This window comes from Quercus suber, unplaced genomic scaffold, assembly GCF_002906115.3.
Source record: "Quercus suber isolate HL8 unplaced genomic scaffold, Cork oak 2.0 scaffold_85, whole genome shotgun sequence".
NCBI lineage: Eukaryota > Viridiplantae > Streptophyta > Magnoliopsida > Fagales > Fagaceae > Quercus > Quercus suber.
Window position 1 is genome coordinate 278551 of NW_027069550.1, and position 21626 is coordinate 300176.

The 21626-nt window shown below is 34.0% G+C and overlaps 2 protein-coding genes across 2 annotated transcripts in view; both read right to left on the bottom strand.

Annotated features, from left to right (window-relative positions):
- Nucleotides 1–3707: 3707 nt before the first annotated feature.
- LOC111987366 (F-box/kelch-repeat protein At1g55270) lies at nucleotides 3708–8460 on the bottom strand. Its single transcript, XM_024019077.2, has 2 exons — nucleotides 8052–8460; nucleotides 3708–5414 (listed from the first exon to the last, which is right to left on the bottom strand). Exons 1-2 carry the CDS (start codon nucleotides 8100–8102, stop codon nucleotides 4164–4166), a joined length of 1302 nt encoding a protein of 433 aa, XP_023874845.1. The 5' UTR covers nucleotides 8103–8460; the 3' UTR covers nucleotides 3708–4163.
- Nucleotides 8461–14868: 6408 nt separating this feature from the next.
- Nucleotides 14869–21626, bottom strand: part of LOC111987365 (DEAD-box ATP-dependent RNA helicase 37) — a 10657-nt gene continuing 3899 nt past the window's right edge. The window contains exons 4-5 of the mRNA XM_065774073.1: nucleotides 21062–21266; nucleotides 14869–16032 (exon numbers count right to left, since the gene is read on the bottom strand). Of these exons, the coding sequence (XP_065630145.1) occupies nucleotides 15538–16032; nucleotides 21062–21266 (700 nt within the window). The 3' untranslated portion in view covers nucleotides 14869–15537. The remainder of the gene's footprint in view (nucleotides 16033–21061; nucleotides 21267–21626) is intronic.

Below are 21626 nucleotides of genomic sequence, written 5' to 3' on the forward strand. Positions count from 1 at the left end.
CACAATTGTGATACAAACTGAAAGACTGAGAATTATAGAGTAATACTTGCAAATAAATATATATAAAATAAAAAATAAAAACACACGATCAGATAATAATAAATAAACACAAAATAACAACAATACTAAAAAGTTTATGTGAATCAGTTTGACCCTTAAAAGAGTTCAAGATATTGTATTTATAATGATATCAACAAGATACTTGAGATTTGCTATACAAGGCAATATTTTGCAATGAGTGAAAATAAAGTATTACAATTTATTATGGTAAATTTCAAATATAACTAAAAATGCTTGTAGTCTTAACCATAAAAAATTCATTAATCTAAAATTTGAATAATAACAACAACAACAACAACAACAATTATCATAATCATAATCATAGTCATACAAACAATATTAACTACAACAATACATAATATTTTACAATGTATTAGCTTCTAATATTTACAAAGCATATATTTATACAATAATAATAAATCTGTTAATTTCTAGAGCTGTAAATTAATAAGCAAAGCAAGCCAAAAAAAAAAAACTCATATTAACCCAAAACTTACAATCCTTAGTTGTGCACACTGAAGCAAAGTAGAAGAGTAATATAGCACTGAACAATCAAAGGTAAGTGAAGCAATATGAAAAATGTAGGAGATGCAATGCTTTAATGATGGTGCCCGCCTTTTATAACGAAGAGAGAAATGAAAAGACAAAAAAGAATCCATGACATAGATTTTATGTGTGATATCAGTAGGTTAGGTTTTATTGGGAATGAACAAAGAATATACTCCAAGTACTTTAGAGAATAAGAATCAGGACGAAGAGATGAGGTGATTGACTCCTCCAAATATATATACATATATATATATATATTTTTTTTTTATCTAGACAATTCTCTCTCTCTCTCTCTCTCTCTCTCTCTCTCTCTCTCTCTCTCTCTCTCTCTCTCTCTCTCTCTCTCTCTCTCTCTCTCTCTCTCCATTGCCATAATACTTCTTTTTTTCCTCCCATTTCAGCAATTCCAAAAAACACAATCAATTGCCACAATTTTTGTTTTCCTCCCATTTCAGCAACAACATTGTTACAAATTAATTGCCACAATTTTTTTTTCCTCCCATTTCGGCAATTCCATTGCCACAAATCAATTGCCACAATTCTTTTTTTCTTTTTCTTTTTTCTCCAATTTTCGGCCTAAATCTTCTTTTTTCCCCTCATTTTTGGCAACTTCATTGCCAAAACTACTATTAAATTTCTCCCCAAGTTTTCGGCAACTTGGTTGCCACAATTCTCTTTTCTTTTTCTTTTTTCCTCCCATTTTCGGCAACTTGGTTGCCACAATTCTTATTTTCTCTCTCCTCACTCCCCTACAATTTCGGCAACTTGGTTGCCACAATTGGATTTCTTTCAGCCACTCCTCCTTTGGGCACTTCACCTGGCAACTAGGCAGGAATTTCAAGCGGCAAGAATTTCGGTAATCTCATTACCGAAATTCAAATTTTTTCTCTTTCCTCTCATTACATCATTTATCTTTCATCTCTCATACTTTTTGTTAGAATTTTAGCAATGGTGTTACCGAAATTCCCTCTCTTTCCTCAATTTCCCAAATAATTTTGAACAGTACCCATATCACAAATAAACTCGATTTTCTGGAATATTCAGCCAAAAGACTCTTTAACACAACTTGTTTAACTCATATAACAAATAAATATTCATTTTATTTTAGATTTGTCAAATAACTTTTATATCCAACCTATATTTTAAACTTAAAAAGAAAAGTGAATAATTACAAAAACTTAGAAGGGATATAATTGGAAATTGAAATGGGTTGAAGACTTGAAGTATATGCATTACTTTTGGGATGTAAAAAAAAATATATATATATATATATATATATATATATTTCTAGATTGATATTATATTTAATATTAAACAGGTTTAAATAAGTTGTGTCACATTCACGTCAACCTAGCACAACTCGTTTATTTAGCATGTCAAGTGGGTTGGGTCAGGTCAACCCGTCTTATTAACAGGTCCGGTTAAGGTTGAAAGATCATGATATGATTATTAAATGGATCAAATTCGGATTGACATAACACGAACCCAACATGCTAACCTGAATTGACACATGATATGATTGGCATTTTCATATGAAAGAGGATCCAATGGTCTGTCACGTGAAAAGCTGAAATTAATCTTAATCAAAAGTGTGTTTCTCATTCAAACTTTGTTGTTAACTTGCGGTGTTTGAACTTTGAAGCTTTTGGTCAATAATGTATACATTTGAACCTAGTAAATTAATTGCCATTGCGCGTATTGCACCATTTACTTTGTGGTCCCAGTAGATTAAAAAAACAATTAACGCAAACCATTGCAATCCACATGTTTAGTTAATGATAGGATCACTGTCATTCATCATTATTCACATGTTGGAATCAAATATTTAACTATAACACAAAGCAACTTTCTATGAAAACTTGATTAAACAAATCCTAGACAAAACGAATCCGTGTCTAAAAATTGTTAAGGAAACTCAGTTGACTTCTGTTTGTGTCCTCACTTAAATAGCATCTTTTCAAGTTCTTTGCTCTTACTTTTGGTTTTACCACGTTTAACTCATGCTTCTAAAGGTTAAGATTGTATGTATAAATGCATGAGGTTCTGTTATTACTCCATGCTCAGCAATTCTTAGGCACATCCTCTCTCTTTAACATCAAGAAGCCAATTCTTTCTGGACTGTATAACTTGTGCGGATAAGCGGCTGTAATGGATCATCAGAGAGAAATTTCTATCAATGGTAGCCAAGGGATGAACAAGGCGAAAGATAAGGCGAGGAAACAGAAGGTGGGCGGGCGGATAATTATTGAGGATGAGGGAGACATAAATGAACTAGCTGATGCTTTTATCAAGAACTTCCGAAACCAGCTAAAGATTCAACGGGAAGAGTCGTTTAAACGATTTCAGGAGAAGATAGGCCGAGGGGTTTGAATTGTGTATCTAGAACACAAAATCTGATGCATTGTATGTCAATAAGGAGTGGTTTGCAGAATTTGGTTTATTTGTTACTTCCTTAATGTAATCTACTTCATTTCCCAGTCTGGTGTGAAACCTATGATTTCAATTTTGAACTGTGAGCTCCAAAATTTTGTAACTATCTTTTTTAGTTTTCAACTCAACCAAATATAATGTTAGAGATGAAACCTAAAGCTCAATATATTGACCCCATTATCAATGACCATTATTTTTTTCCACCTTATTTTGGGATACCAAGTGTCTTCTAATTGGCACCCATTAAGAAGCCCATATCCTTCCCTAAAAAGCTATGAAGCAGTGTACAATTCCAAAATGACTACAGGAACATAACAGCAGGTTCCTTCCATAATATGAGAATTTCCCGGAAATCAACCTCAATAACAACATGCATAAGGCCATAATCTCTTGTTAATCTCAGTTCCCCATGTAAAGCCTAAAGCTCAACCATGATCATTATTTTTATAATAATGAAAACTTAGGTTATCAAGCTAAAACGTATATCCTCATGTTACTAAATGAAATTCTTTTTCCCTTGTTCTTTTGTTGCTTATGACAAGTGAGAGTAAGAGGATTCAAGCACAAGTTCTTTTTCATTATAGACCTGACCAATTTTTTTTTAATAAGTAAATATGTGAAAATAGAAAAGAACTGAACAATGTCATTGAACCACAAGACATTAGACCTAAATAAAAAAATTTCTTAATTTGATTGCAGATGACATAAATGTGACGCAAAGTCACAGAGATAATCGAAGTATATTTGACTTATCGTTGAGAGACCATATATATTCACAAAGCATATCTCCAAGATTACACATTACTAAAGATAAGATCCCACAAGAAGAGTCATGAACCCTAAAACCAAAGAACAAGATTTACAAGTATCTGCTCTCTCTTCATGAATGTAAAGAAATGACCTTAATTCTATTGCCGAAACCAATAGAAAACCACCCTCACCTTGTAATTGCATAAAAAGCTAATGATCAGTTCCCAAATTGAATCTCTCAAAAGAAATGCGGATGGAGATTCCATGTGATCAATGTGTTGCCTAAGATTTTCATACACAATAACATTGGATTCTCCATTCCCATTTCTTCAAATTCTTGCCTTAAGCAAAGCATGAAATATAGAATCTGTTTCTCATGCTTGAAGCACCTGGCAGTGCACAATATGACTCTTCAAACCACTTCGGCCAGCTATACTAGACCACAAATTTGTGACGAGAGTCCTGAAATGACCTTTCCCGGGTATGTTTTCCCAAAGGCGAGGGTTGCTCTCCACATGTTTATCTGGACTCGAAACATCAACTATGCTGATGCTCATGTTGTTACGGATGATGCAAAGCTTCCCATTAAGGGGAACAAGAGCAGCAGCCTCCAAAGCACGAGAACTCCCTAGATGGAGCTTGCTATCTATAAATTTGTTCCATGAATCTGTGGTTCTATCATAAACTCTTAGCTTGCATCCATCCCGGCAATCCAAGGCATAGAGCTGTCCATTTAAGGAGATACTAGGGTTGCGCCAACCTGAGACCATCCCATTATTAATTGGAGTCCAGGTATTAGTTTCAAGAGAATAGGCTTCGCTCATGACCTCACGATGGGACCCAAGTCCTTTTAGAAACCACATTCCATTGTGAACAACTCCAATAAATGGCACCATAGCTGTGCTCATATCTGAAATAAAGCTCCACCTATTCCTGTTAGGTTCATACACTTCAGCAGATCGGAGAGTCCTTTGAATTCCTTCACATTCCCCACCAGCCACATAAAGGCAGTTATTTATGACACAAGAACCAAAGAAATGACGTTTTCGCAGCATGTCTGGTGCCCTATGCCATTTATTTGTCCTGGCACTGTAGAAAATGACCCGTCTCATAGATCCCTTAGTTGGATCTTTTCCTCCAAATAAGTAAAGGTGGCAACCACTAAGGACGGCACAGCCAAAACCCAGTGCTTCAGAATATTCCCCCGGGACAGGTGGAAGTGGCTGCCATAGCTGGTAGGTGGGATCAAAAGCATGCCAAGAAATCCTTCCATCACGGTCTCTTTTGATGACATAAACCCATTCTTCTGCCATTCCGAGACTTTTCCTAAGAGAATAAAAGTAGTTTCCAGCTAGAAGACGGTACCATCTCTTGCAAACTAGACGGAGCTTTCTATGTTCAACACGAGGGACTCGGATCAGGCAAGCAATAGCAAGATCATCAGGAAGGCCAGGAAGGAGGGGTGGCTGCACTCGGGTCCTTTCTCGACGTGAGGTTTTGCTCTTGTGTGCATTAGGATTGATATCAGGCTGAATGCAAATCTTCGATCCAGGGACAAATTTTCTTGCTCCTGCAACTGTTTTTAAGCCTGAATCTACTTTGCAATAGCATGAGACAGAATCGACCTGCAAAAAATTTTCTTTATTAGGACGCAAGTAGATATCAAGATATACACACCAATAGGAAGAAAGATGAGCAATAAAGTTGAGAAGCTAATGACAATGCTCAAGGCTCCACAGTTGTTTATAACACCTTCTGCAAAGATTTGGACCCCTAACCCTACTCACAAAAATATCACAATTTATGACAACAACAAAAGAAGAAAATTATACCAGATAAGACAATTAGCAGTTCGTGGAGACAGGGAACAGGAAAAAGAAAAAAATCAGTGCTAAAACAATAGAATAATTTATGAAAATCCAAGCCTGTCCTGAGAGTTCACATCATGAGAATCATAAATCTCCTAAGCAAGTAAGGAAAGATGCCTCCTACCACTGTAACTTAAACTTTCAAAATGCTAAACAAGAGCTTTTGATCAAATTTAACCTTGCTTTCATTTTCTAGAGCAAATTAAAAGTCAATGATATTATTCACCATCTCATGCACTGTTCCTTTAGGTAGATAAGTATGGATTAGCTATTGGGAGTGATTTTCGTTATGCTGGGTCTCAAGCAGGCCCATTAGATATCTATCCCAAGGACTCTTGGTCAGAGATTTGAATTTCAAGGATGTCGAAAGATAGAAGTTGCTCAAAATGGAATACAATGAACTTTGAGATCCTAACTCAGGAAGTGTATCTTGTTCATTCCTCCTGTTTAGTAAATTATTGATCTACAAAAGGAGGACAAAGCCAAAGTGAGGAAATGTCCTCAAATTTGTCTAATTAATTGCTCAATGGGGTAAGAAAAACAGAGGAGTCTAAATTTCAAGTCATGAGCTGTCTTAGCAAAGTTGGAATTGCTTGACAGCAAGATATATATGTCTTTAAATAACACCAAAATTGAAGGAAATGAGATAGCAGATAGAGTTAGACCAAATTGTCAGTCCACAAAGTACTCAAGCATTCCAATGAGCCAGAATAATGTATAAATGCATATCTAAATATAAATAATATACCACAAACCCTATATTTAAAATTTGTTTCCCTACAATGCTATAAACTACCTTCTCCTATCTAGTTTCACACGTCTTTCCTATCTCTTCTTTCCTCAAATATTGTCATTTTTATGATCTCTCTTAAAGTTATAGCTATTCTCAGCTTATGCCAGATCTAAAGAGAAATGGAATGCATTTACTAGAAAGTTGTAACCCAAGTACATGGGCAGTGCACAAGACAATTTCATGGATAACATTTCAAAACCATTGTGTAGATATTAGAATGTAACCTAACCTTTAAAACAAAAGGTTTAAGCTTCAAAAAATTAGCACATAGCAAATAAACTCTTTAACACAAAAAGAGGTAAAAGCACACATATCTTTTCATTCATGTGCAAACTATCTCATGCACAAAAAAATAATATTAGACTATATCAAGCAACAGAACCACTCTAAACAAAAAGGGGTCTAGGGCTAAATACAGGAGGGCTGTGTCCACACTTGGACGCAAATAAACAGTAAGAGTCATACTTAATCAAGGAAGAAAACAGTGGCAAATAGAAATTTGAAAATCAGCACCTAGACATAATATCCCTAGGCCCAAAAGGGATTAGTCAACATCGGAATTTATCAGTTGCATTTACTTCTATAATGGAAGCCATATGTATAGGTAAAAGGGAACCAAGAACAAGACAGAAACATTATGAACAACTCATAAGGCGTTCAACACCTAAATTGTAATGAAAATTGACAAGCCTTTAGTAATAATATTAATAAAAACTGACAAACAAAAAAAGCAGAAGGCTGAAGCGCTTGTAAAGGTCAGATCAAAACTCCAGTACCCAAATGCAGCAGAATCATAAACATGAAACCCTCTATGCAAAATACATAATTTATGAAAACAAAATCAAATTTGAGTGTGACATACCTAACAAACCAATTGTTCCATAAATTAAACTCTCCACATAACTCCCAACATGCATGAGTTTTTTTCACAAAAGTATAAGGAATATTTGTATACCATCATGGAAAATGCATGAAAAGAAACTGATCGCTACTCATCCCATGCTATTCCTATACTCCATTATAAGCATTAGCATTGCCACATTGACATATTTTCCTTTAAAACGAGGAATTCAAACCCTCCAGATGGGATAGAACTTTACAGGCTAAAAATAGACACGGCTTAAGATCCAACTTGACTATTACTCAACAGAAATTAGCTCCAGTCTTTATTAAAAACAAGAAATCAATACACGTAACAACAAAACGCGGTAGAAGTAACCCCAAAATACCAAATTGAGAAGTCAACTAGCATAACTAAACACAGAATTCAAAAGCCAAACAATTCTCAAACACATTGGGGTAATCAAAATTCCATAAATTCCCTCAAAAGACTGCACATTTAAGCAAAATCTCCATCTGGGTTATCTCCAAAAAGCCATAAAGTCAAAACCCCTAAAAAGAAAAATGCAAGTTGTCAAAAGAATCAACCCTCAAACACATATGCCCACCAAATTCAGATTTTCAACATTTCCTTAAAAGAAATGCACAAATACAACAATTTCCATCTGGGTGCCTCTGAAAGTTCATGAATTTAAAGAAAGTAGATGCAAAAAGTAAAAGAAAACAAATTTAAAAATTGGGTAGGGATCAATTAAACTAACCAGTGGAGCTTGAACTCTGATGACCCTTTGAGCATTCGAAGATTGTTCCATCTCAAAAGCTTACAGTCATAGATAACTACACAATATATAGTCTACAGCCAAACCCAAGTTCCAGAATCAAAGTTAGAGAAGCTTCAGAGGCTCAGATCGAGAGCACTTTCAGTTTTATCTCTTGAGCTTTGCCCTTCAGTTTCACTTCCCTTAAATCTGATCCAACAAACAGAAATAAAAATAAAAGCTTTGTCTTTTTTTTACCTCTGCAAATGCAAACAAAGAACCACCAAACTAGCTTCTAGTTAACAAAACATAAAACATGAGGCTCTATCTCTCTCTCTTTCTATGTCTAAACTCCCACACACAGTGTCTTTTCTCTCTCTAGCTGAACAATACAGCTGGACCCATAGGCTGCACCAACTTCTGATTTTCTTAATTTCATTCACTTTAATTATTATCTTTTAAATTTTACTTAATTACAATTTTTAAATGATTAATTTGGTTACATTTTTTTAAATTATAATTTCTAAGTCTTATAATAAGACAAAGAAAGTTATTAGTTTTTAGTGGTCTTTGTTGTTGATAGTGTTGTTTCTGTGTAATGGGTCAAACCCCATTTATAAGGGAATAGTAGAGAGAGACAAGCTTGGAATTTTTTAACTTTGTGGTGGTGTGGTGTGAGATCCTTGGTCCTCCATATGTTGTTTGCCCCATCACAAAGGGTTTCAATTTTCAAATAAGCAAAAATATAAAAATACTAACTAAAATTATAAATAAGTAAATAAAAAGCAACCCCTTTTTTATTTTATGGGCATGGCCAAAAGAACAACTTTTTTAGGTTTTTTTTTTTTTTTTCCTTTTATAAGATAGATTGATTAAACATGTGACTTTACTTTCTACTACTTGTCTCATTGATGACAAGTTGACTGTATTTTCATTTATAGAGGAAATTAATCATGTGCATATCCAAATTCAGAATCATAATCATAATTTTTGCAATGTTAAATTTTAATTATGAATCCATTCATAAATGTGTTAGAGAGGTCTCTAATTTCTTGAAAAGTAAAATAATTGTGGAAATACATTTTAGTAGTAATTATAAAGCCAACAAAATGTTGTATAATTTTCAATATTACCCCAAGACCAATTCTTTTTGTTACAAGATTGAAAATTATACAAAGTTGAAGGCAAATTTACTACACGTATACAAGAATTCAGTTTTCCGTTTTACATTATAAGCTTTTTAAGTCAAATCTGCCATAAATGTGATCAAACAACTCTCATATCTTTTGTTTCTTGTTGACTGATGCCAATATGGTAATGTTGACAGCAACTATGCTAATAAATTACAAAGATTTTTTTTTTAATAGAAAAGATACGATTAAAACCTATAAGGGTCACCCATTATGTTAGTTTTTTATCATCACATAAATACAAATAGAGTTTTAAAAATATATATTAAATAAAAGAGGTAGATCTGTGACACAATCAAGATGTAGTGCTTGATAGGGTCAATAAATTATAATTGAACATATTAGCAAATGAGGGGGGGTTCTAACCTTTTATCAAAAAATATTTGAGGGTGGAGGATATAAAATAAAATCAAATTATAAGTCTATTATAGAAAAACTAATTATGATATCACCTCAAGGAAAATGGTTCAAGGAAGTCTCTTGATTAATGCCTTGGAAGTCTTTATACCAACTCCATCAACCCTAAGAGCTAAGATAAATTTTATGAATGAGATGGAGACTTGCACTCCCTCTAGTGAAGCTCTTTAGTTATGCTACTAACAAGCATTACCATGTTTATGTAGCTGAATTAACCATTTAACCTTAACTCTAGTTTAAGAAAGATTTAACCCTAGTTAAGAATCAACGGCTAGCATTTGTAACGCCAATTGGTTTGATTAAGTTATGAATATCCCACGGCGAAAACTAAATGTCATGAAATTTTCTTCTTTTTAAGGAAATTAATTTATTTGTTTACCATGTAAAGACACCAATGTCTTGTAACAACTGGCAATTTCTTTAGTTCTTTTGGCGCATTTAATTCTCAAATTCAAATTTGAATTTTGAAGAAACATTTAATCCTAGTTGAAGAACCAACAGTCCACATTAGTAACGCTAATAGTTTTATTAACTCAAGGAATTATTAATGGTGAAAATCAAATGTTATGTCAACTCTAGGAATTATCAGTGGTGAAAATCAAATGTTACGAAATCTTCATTTTGTAGATAAATATTAGTTTATTTCTTTTCTTTTACAAGTGTCGAGGACATTTTTGGTTCTTTCAAGATGATTATTTTTGTAGAGTCAAGCCCAAATTCCAAATATACAATGAACAATGGCTTAAAAAGAGAAAAACCAAAATGATACTAACCAAAAAAAAGAACCCGCTTAGAACACCAAGTCTGAAACCTTTCTCTATAGATAGCAAGAAGAAGAATTTGAGAGATGTTGTAAGGAAGAAAGAGAAGACTCTTTGGTACCAACATTTTCAACCCCTATGCCTCATAATAGTACAACTACTTGATGGTTGAATGGACTCTCTCTGAAGATGGATTTCTAAGGATAAAACGCGATTTTTGTATTTTGAACTGATGGTGGCAATTTAAACTAATTTTAGGGTGTCCTTAAGGACTGTATTTTTGTTATATAAAAGGCTTTGGACCCGCAATGTGTTAGGCAAAGAGTAAGGTGAGGCTAAAATGGTTTGGTTAGAAAGTTTAGTCATAGACACAGCAGGAGCTTAAGACCTCTATTTGGGTGAAAAATTCAAGTACCAAACCCTCTCCATGAGCCTTAGGTCTAGCATTCTCAACCTTAGCAGCATACACGGGTTTGCCTGATGCAAAAGGTTCAAAAGATACCATTCATACCTTTCAAACAACACTCCCCAAATCCCCAAGATATTACATGGGCTTGGGCTGTACTTAAAGGGCTCATAAGGAGATCAAACTTGTATAAAATTTGTCACAAAAATGACCATCAATAACAAGTAAATCCGTCATTACTTGTAACAAACTAATGAAATGTTGCAATTTTCCTTTAGCTCTTTTTTGACACCATCATTTCCAAATTTCCAATCCATTTCTCTCTTTTTTTTTTCTTTTCTTTTTTTTTAATCCTTTTTCACTTGATAAACAAGTCAAAAAGTTGTGTTTTGGATATCTTAAAATCTCGGCGTATTCAATTTAAAAAATAACATGGATAGAAGTATAAGAAAAAAAGAAGTGAACTTTAAAAAAAAGTTGTACTTAACCAAAGTAGTCAAATAAATTGAAAGATAAGGGTGAAAGTGAAACGAGCAGTTTAACCAAACTTTAGACCTCACCCATAAATAAGAAAGGGCTGCCATCTCAAGTTCTCAACAAGCCATGGGACCAATAAATTGGGTGGATTGACACTCGAGAATTTTCCCTTAATACCAATGTATTTCAAAGCATAACTAGGTCAATCATGTACGTGAATCTGCTCATGTATGACTATATAACTCAACATTCCAATGTGAACTCCAGCGTAAAGTAAACCATCTCTGTTGTTTTTCAATTTGACCTTAATACATTTCAATTGGAAATCAACCTTCCTCTTTAAAGGTCTCTAAATATGTCATCACAAATGTTGCTTTTTGTTGACCTTTTAGCTACTTCAAATTTAACTTACTTGAATTTTTCCTTCAAATAATAGGAATTTTCCCATACTAATGATACTATCTACATTATCACCATGATATGACATCTTTGTTCTGTTGTATAATTTTAGGGGCATAGTTTTATTTTAAGACCCACTAAATTCAAAAACATTAAGCTAGATATAAAATAAAAACAAAAAGGTTAATAATTTTATACTAGCTTATTTTACTAGCTTATAATAGGGGCGTAGTTTTATACTAACTTATTTTACTAGTTTTATTTGTATAAAAAAATTTCATATCTTATTATTTGAAAAATAAAAACAAAAAGAACAAGTATAGATATAAAATAAAACTACACTAATATTATGAGTGGACTTCCTAGTTATTTAATTGTATACTTCATTTCATCGACGTCAAAGATTATTATTATTATTATTATTATTATTATTAATACAACTTTAAACCATTAGGGCCAACACATTGAGTGATCAAAGATAGAATACTTAGTACTTACCCTGCAAAACGTAAATAATTTCTATCGGTTAACATTCCATATATTTGATTATACTTCATAATGTCAACTTGAAAGTTGAAAAAGATGATTTTAAACATCATTGCCAAGATAGTGATGTGAACCAAATAAAAGTGCACTTTGCCCTTTTGACTCATATGCATTGTTAGTATGTAATTAGCCCTAGTAAAGTTTGTGTGGTACACATGATATTGTTTATTGTGTCACGTGACGTGAGGTCGATGAGTTCACACCGAAAACTCTATTTTTTATTATTCAGCAAAAAAAAAAAAAAGTATGTAATTAAAAAAAAAAAAAACTAATAATTAAAAAATAATATTTCATACATCTCACAAAATTGGCACCTAATATATGTAATTCGTATGTGGCTTATATAATTACGAAACCCATATATTGTGAAAAATTATATATCTATGAAATAAATCATTATTGCTCACCAAAGGGCTTTTTATTTATTTATTTTTATTTACTACTTATTCTACTTTCCTCTGTCCTGAAGATCAATATGTTCCCCACCCATAAAATAAAAATCTCCTCTTTTTTTCTTCATTTTTTGGCTTTTTCCGATTAGAACTAATTTTTGTCTCGTTGTGCACGTGGTTTTGTTTTTCTCCTTTTATTTTACTTTCTAGAATGGTTGGTATACAACTTTGTCCTACTAGAAGATCTACATGAGAGATTACAAGTCAATTGTTATAGTTAGTTGACTAGACAAAAGATCCGAGGTAGAACTCTTACTACCATGAATGATAATCAAGATTGTCACCAATAATTATCTTCTCTTCTTTGTCAAAACTAATATTTGGGTTGCTTAAAAATTCTATTTACAATTTTTTTTTTTTCTTAAAGAAAAAGAATGGAAGAGAATGACCAAACACTTCCCATTTTGGGATTTGATCATAAGACCTACCATCCACCAAACCTCAATAGGGGTAGAAATTATATTTCCTAATTCTGCTTGCACAAGTACATCTTAGAATTTTACTTTTTACATGGTACAGGACTTCTAATAGGGAGACGCGTTTTCTCAAATTATTTTTTATGCATCGTTTGGATTATTTAATGAAATCTAGAAATCTTGCATGTAATAACGAGACCGTAGAATCAGTAAGAATATGTTTGTACCCAAAACTATAAATAAACCAAACTTTTGTAAACAGCTCGAGTTCGACTCAAAAACATATAATTTGTTTATATCTTTATTATTTAGAAAATTGGTCAAAAACTCAAGCCCAAGTTTTAATTTGAATATTAATAATGTATTCGTAATTAAGCTCGTGTATAAAACTTGATTTGAATGCATAAAATTATGTGTTTATATATGTATGAATGTATAAAATAATATTTATAAATACTCAAAATTAGATTATGGAAGTTCACAAATAAATTCAAATTTATAATTTATAATTGACTAATAATATGTAGAATCCATTTCATAGTAAACTATATATGAATTTAACGTTATAAGTTGATGAGTCTAACCTTTTTTTGACCCCAAATTTTTATTTTTGGTATTAGGTTTATACAGGAAAATAAATAAAATGACAAAATAACCGGTGTACAAACTCTTGTTAGACTATAAAAACAAAGAACATAGTTAGAACACGTAATCTAATTTTATATTGAATACAAACTTGAGTACATTTTTATTTATACCCCTCAATCAAACAAGGGCGCAAATGCACGCCCACTGCTTACTATGGCAAAAATAAATTAGGGAAAATTACATATTAAACCTTCAAAAGTAACAAAAAGCCTATAGCCTAAAAAGTGAAAAAAAAGAATTTATATATATTAAACCTCAGATTTTAAATTTTAACAAATTAAATTCTCCATCCATATTAAACCTCTAACACAACAATATTAAGGTTTAATTTTTTTTTTTTTTTATTATATGAGACTTCAAGATACAATTTATTTTTAGAGTTTAATTTGTTACTTTCAAATTTATAAGATTTCATCTGTTGCTTTTTCCTAATGGGTTTTAATTTTTCACTTTCAAAACAATATGGTTTAATTTGTTACAAATTAAACAAAGAAAAAAAGATGTAAAAAAGATGTTTATTGATAATTGTTATATACCAAGGAAAAAAAAAAAAGACAATATGTGCAAAGCCTGTTCGGTGACTTCAAGACAATACCAAGGGGAAAAAAAGATAGAAAAAAAAGAATGCTGTCAGCTAAAGAGAAGGCAAAGCCTGTTCGGTGACTTGTGTGCAAATCAGCAATGCATGTGTGCCTGCTGATAAAAGAAGACAATATTATATTTAACTTGGTAATCGAATAGGTTTACTGCTCTGAAAATAACCATACCACAGAAATCAAGATAGTGAGAATCAATAAGTGAAAAAGCATAATATCATATAAAGATGCAATCTCATACAATGTTTCTCTTAACATTGAACAAACTTTAACTTCCATCATTCCTAAGACAACAAATTGCATGAATACATGCCCCAGGTAATTTACTCGAGTGATGCATTCGCTTAACAAGAGCTTTGTAAGGCAAAGCCTGTTCGGTGACTTGTGTGCAAATCAGCAATGCATGTGTGCCTGCTGATAAAAGAAGACAATATTATATTTAACTTGGTAATCGAATAGGTTTACTGCTCTGAAAATAACCATACCACAGAAATCAAGATAGTGAGAATCAATAAGTGAAAAAGCATAATATCATATAAAGATGCAATCTCATACAATGTTTCTCTTAACATTGAACAAACTTTAACTTCCATCATTCCTAAGACAACAAATTGCATGAATACATGCCCCAGGTAATTTACTCGAGTGATGCATTCGCTTAACAAGAGCTTTGTATTATTTCAGTCAAAACCAAAATATTACAAAAGCCTTTGAAATACTTGACAAAGGGAAGAAGAAAAATACCAGGACCAGAGCCTCAAGAATATTACCCCAACATAATTTGGGTTGAAAAGAACATGCCTATGAGAAAAACAAAGACGCGGTCAAAAAGAAACCTTCACCCTCTCCCACTACATATTCTACAACCCATAACCCACCAAATTACCACCAAAAAGAAAAGAGGATAGATAAAATTTTTAAAAAAGGGCAAAGAAATCCCTAATGGGTTAGTACTTTCTCTCCAACACCTACAAACTTACATAAATTCCTGTGGCGCACCAATACCAAGCAAACATCATCACCTCCCTCATAAGTCATAAGCACTTCTAACAGTATAGAACAACAAAAGCTTAAAACACTAACAAAAAAGATGTCACAGAAACCAAAAATGACCCTATAGAAGAAGGTATAAGTTCACAACCATATTACCTAGATACCATTACTGCTTCAGAAGTCAAAAGTTAGTCCCATGCGCTGGTCACCCCAGAAGAAGCTCCATATCCTCCACCATACCCACCAGATGAGGCTCCATATCCACCACTGCTGTTGCCTCCACTATAATAATCAGAACCACCCCTATTGAAAGAGCCTTCCCTCCTAAAATCACGTCCACCAAATCTACCACCAGAACGACGGTTCCTCCCTCCACCAAAGGAAGATCGAGCTGCATACCGTGACAGCCAAGCAGGCACTTCTTGATTTGATTCTTGCATTAGCTCAGATAAAGACCGTGCCATCGATGAATTGTTCTCATTGAAGAAGGCAGTAGCTAATCCTGTTTTCCCAGCTCGCCCTGTCCGACCAATCCGGTGGACATAATCATCAATGTCGTTTGGTAGATCAAAGTTGACTACATGGGCAACATGGGGAATATCAAGACCACGTGCCGCCACATCAGTTGCAACCAAAATTGGGGTGTTCCCACTTTTAAACGACCTCAATGCCTGTTCCCTTTCCTGCAGACGTGTAGGATAAAAAAATTACAGATGAGACAATGCACGTGAAACTAAAAAATTGATCTTGTACAAGTGACCAGTTGCTGACTAAAGACTCAAACATAAGTATAAGCACCATTTAAAGAAGCCTCAAGTACAAGTATCTCCTGTGGGGCTCTCTCCTGATGTCAATTGTCTAGTTCTCGACACAAGGATATAGTTTAGAAGTCAGAGTTCAAATTTTAACTGAAGAAAAACATGTCCATATAGATTGACTTATGTAACACCAGTGTTCCGCTCATTTAAGTATATTAATGACTATGATACCAGATGTGTAATAATTTAATCATCTAACACCACAATCTTGGAAGATCATTCATACAGCTCTCATCTTTTGTCGAGGAACCAGAAAAGCACCATGGCTCAAAGTCCAGCTCAACCAACCTGATGAACATGTTTTACACGTTACAATACATGTTTTTTATATGTAAATTGTAATAAAGATAATCTTTTTTGATAATTTGCTAGTTATAAAGAGAGGGGAGATTTGAACTTTGGACGTCTCTTTGGAAACAACGGGAGGTGCCAGTTGAGCTACAATGCTCTTGGCTGTTACCAAAAATGTTAAACTGATGGAATGTGGGAATAAGCAGAATAAACCTAAAACTGCTCTCTATATCAGCCCTTCCATTATATACAAGAAGCACAAAAACGCACTTGCCTCACTGCCGACTTAGCTCTCTCTCTCTCTCTCTCTCTCTCTCTTCCCCATTTGGTTCCATTGAAAACACAGGAAAATCTTGTTGAAGGGAAAAAAATTAACAAAATCAAAATGGATTAGCCTTCTTTTTTTATTTTTGAAATTTATTTTTGATATCCATGCTTGGAAATGCTATTCAAAATGTAACAATACAGAATTTTGGTAAACTATTAATTTGCATTGGATTCTTCACCCCCCCCCCCCCCCCCCCAAAAAACAAAAAAAGTCCCTGACTAAATGCTAGCAGGAAAATTACCTTTAATGAAACATACTTAATTTGTAGAATGTTTGGTTTAGATAAGGCTGATGACGTTGTGTTTAATTGGAAATCTTTCAGAGCTAGGAATGTGATTGCCATATAAATATATATATATATATATTTTACAAGTAATAAAACTTTATTAAAAGAGAAGACTACTTCAATGAAAGAGGATGAAGTAACCTAAAAAATATGTACAAGAAACAAAAACAAAAACAATAACAAAAAGAAATTATGTACAAAAGGAAAGAGAGTCTATAAACAACAGGATGGATTCACTACAAGCAATTAAGATGCTCAAACAGTGGTATACATGGACCAAGTTAGATCAAGCCCAAAAATTCATTGTGAAGTCTAAATTTATATTGATCTCGGTTCCATGGAAAGTAACATTTCATGAAGGTTTGAGGAATTCTGGAGAATTATATCTATTCAGTTTTTTTTTTTGAGAGGGGGGGGGGGGGGGGGTGGTGGTGAGGGGCTATTCTAGAAATCCTGCTACAAGGATTGTGGTTAGGAAGTGGCCTTTGACAATTTGAAAGAGGCGATGATAAGCAACCCAGAACAAACTTGCTCTTCCAGATGTAATGAAGCCCTTTGAGGTACAAACGAGTGAGATCCGCTTTGAAAAAACCTAAAAAAAAAAAAAAGAGTTTTTGCTTTTTTCTTACCCTTTTCCCTAAGAGGCGAACTCGGGAGTCGAACCCGAGCCCTCTATTCAGCATTCGCTGCCACCCTCCCAACCCTTCTTCAATAAAAAAATTTATTTATCCTCTCCTACTACTATGAGGGTGGTGATACTGGTGGTGGTTGAGTAATGCTCCTCAGTTCTATGCTAATGATTCTTCAAAGTCAAGTACAATAATTTTTCTTGAACTTGGAATTCTGAAGCAAGGATAATTTCTTCGCCTGCTATAGAAATTAGAAAAGTGAGAAATGAGTTGAAAATTGGACTTTGGGCAGTTGATGGATCTTGAAAGATGAGGTGTTGGGTTTGCAAATGTGTGTGTTTCAGAATCTATCCCATATATAAAAAAGGAGGATTAGCCTTTACTTAAACGTTCCTCCTGTTCAGCCACATTGGATTGACCCTTATGATCCTCCAGCGATCATTTTCCCTTCTTCTTTGGCACAGTATAATGCATCCCAAAATTTTCCCACTTCCTCATTTAATCCCGCTCGCCATTTTTCTGGCTCTCTCTCCCTTTTTGGACTCTTCCTTTCTCCATCAAATAGAATCAGCTCTCCCCCTTTATCATTATTGCCTTAAAATCTTCCACCTTGACATTTTGATAACTAGATAGTTGGGGAGGGGGTTTGAACCCTGGATGTTTCCATTGGAACCACCAAGAAGTGCCAACCAATTGAGCTACAAGGCTCATGGCTTCCACCTTGACATTGACCTCAGTTTTCTACTTTCAGGTCATTTATGACAGGGAAGACCAAAACTATGCTGCAATGGATGATTTTTTTAATAAATTTGTAAGTTCCCATCAGGACAGTGTGTTTATGTTGGATTAGTACTCTGCAAACACTGGCAGTCTTAACAGTCCCCATAAATTGTCTGCTGAAGTATGAGTCGGGGTTTGATAGGCACAAAAGTACTGCATCTTTATTTTGTATTATAAAAAGACTCCCTCGTTATGAATTTTTGCCAAAAGATACATAGGTTCTTAACAAACAGATTCCATTGTAATATGTTGTTCTGGTAGAAATTGAAATTCAGAAAATTAGATTCTTAGTATCGTTTTAGATTTTTGCGTCATTATCAAAATTAGATTTCATTGTTTTCAAATGGTTGTACAATAGCAAAGTGAGTATATATAAAATTTGTTAAACTATTGCACGGGTAGCAACTAGTATTACAATAAATTGCAGCTCCATGCATCCAAATGCCTTACAAAGGGGCAGAAATCTTTTCTAACATAAAAATCTCCGTACAAAGGGGCGCAGAAGAAAACCCATTCCAATTGTTTCTCAAATAAAAATCTCAAAATGGGCAGAAATCTTTTCTTAGATCCAACCAACGTTAGCAAAACTATTTTTTTTTTATGACATGGAACCTTTTTTTTTTATAGGTAATCAGAAAACTATTATTAATGAGTAAATAAGGAAAAGTACAAGTTGTTCATGATGATGAACAAGAAGAAGAAATAGAACAAACAGCGCAACGAAAAGAGGGTAATCAAGAAAATAAACTAAGGGAAGACATAAACTCAGAGAGAGAAGAACAATCAGTAAAACCCCAACAACGAGACCACTCCAAAAGACTGCATTGGCATAAAACCTTTAACTCATCCAACGTCTTCTCATTATCCTCAAAGGAACGACGATTTCATTCCAACCACACAATCCACATTAAGCACCCTGGAACCAAATTCCAAATGATGATTCCCAAGCCACTAATGCCAACAAGATAACAAACCCGCCACTGATCCTGACATGGAACCTTGCAAAGGCCCTCCCTTTGGACCCACCCCTGGGGAGTACACAGTCCCACCCCGCTAAAACCGTGTATCACGTAATCCAAGGGAACTCCTAGCGGGGCTTGAAACTAGGATGTTTGGGTCTATAGCTCATCCCAAGCCTCCAACCGCTAGGTTGAACCCTAACGGGTGCAAAACTAAATCAATTAGACAGAATGTCCCTACTTAGATTATATCTATATAGAATTAGATTGAACCTCTAACGAAAATGATTTAGTACAAGCATCACTTCACTTAGTCCAATATTATATCACTATAACTACCCAATAATCCAATACTGAATTCTCTAGGCATAACCAAGTTCCAAAAGAATCATCTTGCCAAGACAAAATAATCCTACATGCACAAACACATATGCATATTCATTTGAGTCTGTTTGAACTTTTAATTAGACAGAACGTGATGTAGCAGTCTAACGCATAACATTGATGTTGATGAGCATTGCGATGTGGCATAAGGCCAGCCAAGCTTAAGGGCCAAATTTAACATATGCCATATGGTTATTGTAGCTAAATCCACATGTACCAAGTTCGTTGTTATATTTAAAAATTGGAGGTAGTAAGAGGCATGCACTAATTCACCTAAGCCTAAACCCACCATAACCACACACAGGACAAAGCGCTAAGCGCACTTAAGTGCAAAGGCCTCCTAAAGCCTAGGCACAAAGCACAAGCGCTCGCCTAATCGATATGAAGCTCACATTTTTTTAAAAAATTTAATATATTGAAAAAAATTGATTAATTGTCAATACAACAATCAAGTGATCAATTAATCATATAAATTACAATAAAACATTTTATATAATTTATATAACATTTATATAATTCTTTTGTGCTTTACAAAATATATGCAACCATGATATTTGATGGCCATGATTACAAAACATGGTTGAATCAAAATAGAAATATAGAACAAAAAAGGCAAAGGCTAAAAAGTACTAGAATGTTAAGTAATGTTATCTTTGCCTAACAAAATCAATGCATATATGCAAAGCAATCCTAATCTACAGAATCATCATCCCCATTAAGCAAGGGAACATCATTGTCATCACAAGATTTGTAGCCCTCATCATCTTCATCTCCATCATGAGGAGCATGTTGTGAACTAGAACTTGAACCTGTTGATTGACTTGAGTGTTTGTTTGTGTGGTTGTGGTCCAAAGGTCTAAAATATCTAAAGAGGTAGGCTTAGGTGTATGGTAGCACAAAACACTATTATTTTTTATATATTAAATCAATGGCTTATATCAAACATATTTAGATCTAATGGCTAAAAATCAAATCAGGATTTTTTTTTTTTTTTTAATTTACAAAAAAGCACGCTTTGCGTTTAATAAAAAAGCTCTAAAAAGTGCACTTTGCATTTAATAAAAAAGCTCTAAAAGGCGCGCTTAAGGTGAGCTTTTAAGAGGGCACCTTGCTTTAGAGGGAAAAAGCCCCAAGACCTTTGCACTTTGCGCGCATTAAGTGCGCTTTTAACAACACTGCATATACTCTAGAAGAAAATAAACAACCAGAACAACAGAATACATACAATAAAACAAACCTGTTGTGTTCTATCACCATGAATAGTAGTTGCAGGAAAACCATTCATACACAGCCAATGTTCCAGCGAATCAGCTCCCTTCTTAGTCTCCACAAATACTAATGTCAGAGCTTGCTGCAATAACCAGATCATGAAAGCAACAGTCAAACAATTACATATTTGGATCAACAAATTCAAACTCCCTCCTCCCTGGAAGTATAAGGCTTATTGATTTAAAGAATAAATTGTAAATAATAACCCAATTTAATAAACTGTTCACATTACATTAATAAGAAAAAGTTACCAGCCCGCACAGACCCAATAAACAACTTGCAGAGTCAACTATATCGACAAAGAGTATCCAACATCAACACATTGGCCATCTAAAGGAGAAAATAAGAACAAAGCCTTAGTCCCAAAATCCACAAGGACAAACAACAAAAATATGCATGTAACACAACCATTTTATACCCAATGTCTGTGTCAACCACGCTGATTCAAGAACATCAGAGAGAATTTCAAGGGTAATTTATCCTTCTTCTTTTTTTTTGGGGGGGGGGGGGGGGGGGGGGGGGGGGGGGGGGGG

What these genes read in the sequence shown, in the direction of transcription:
- LOC111987366 (XM_024019077.2), bottom strand. Translation starts at nt 8,102, where the DNA reads ATGGAACAATCTTCGAATGCTCAAAGGGTCATCAGAGTTCAAGCTCCA. An exon ending in TCAGAGTTCAAGCTCCACTG is followed by an intron (nt 5,415 to 8,051) that starts GTTAGTTTAATT and finishes AATTTTTTGCAG; the next exon opens with GTCGATTCTGTCTCATGCTA.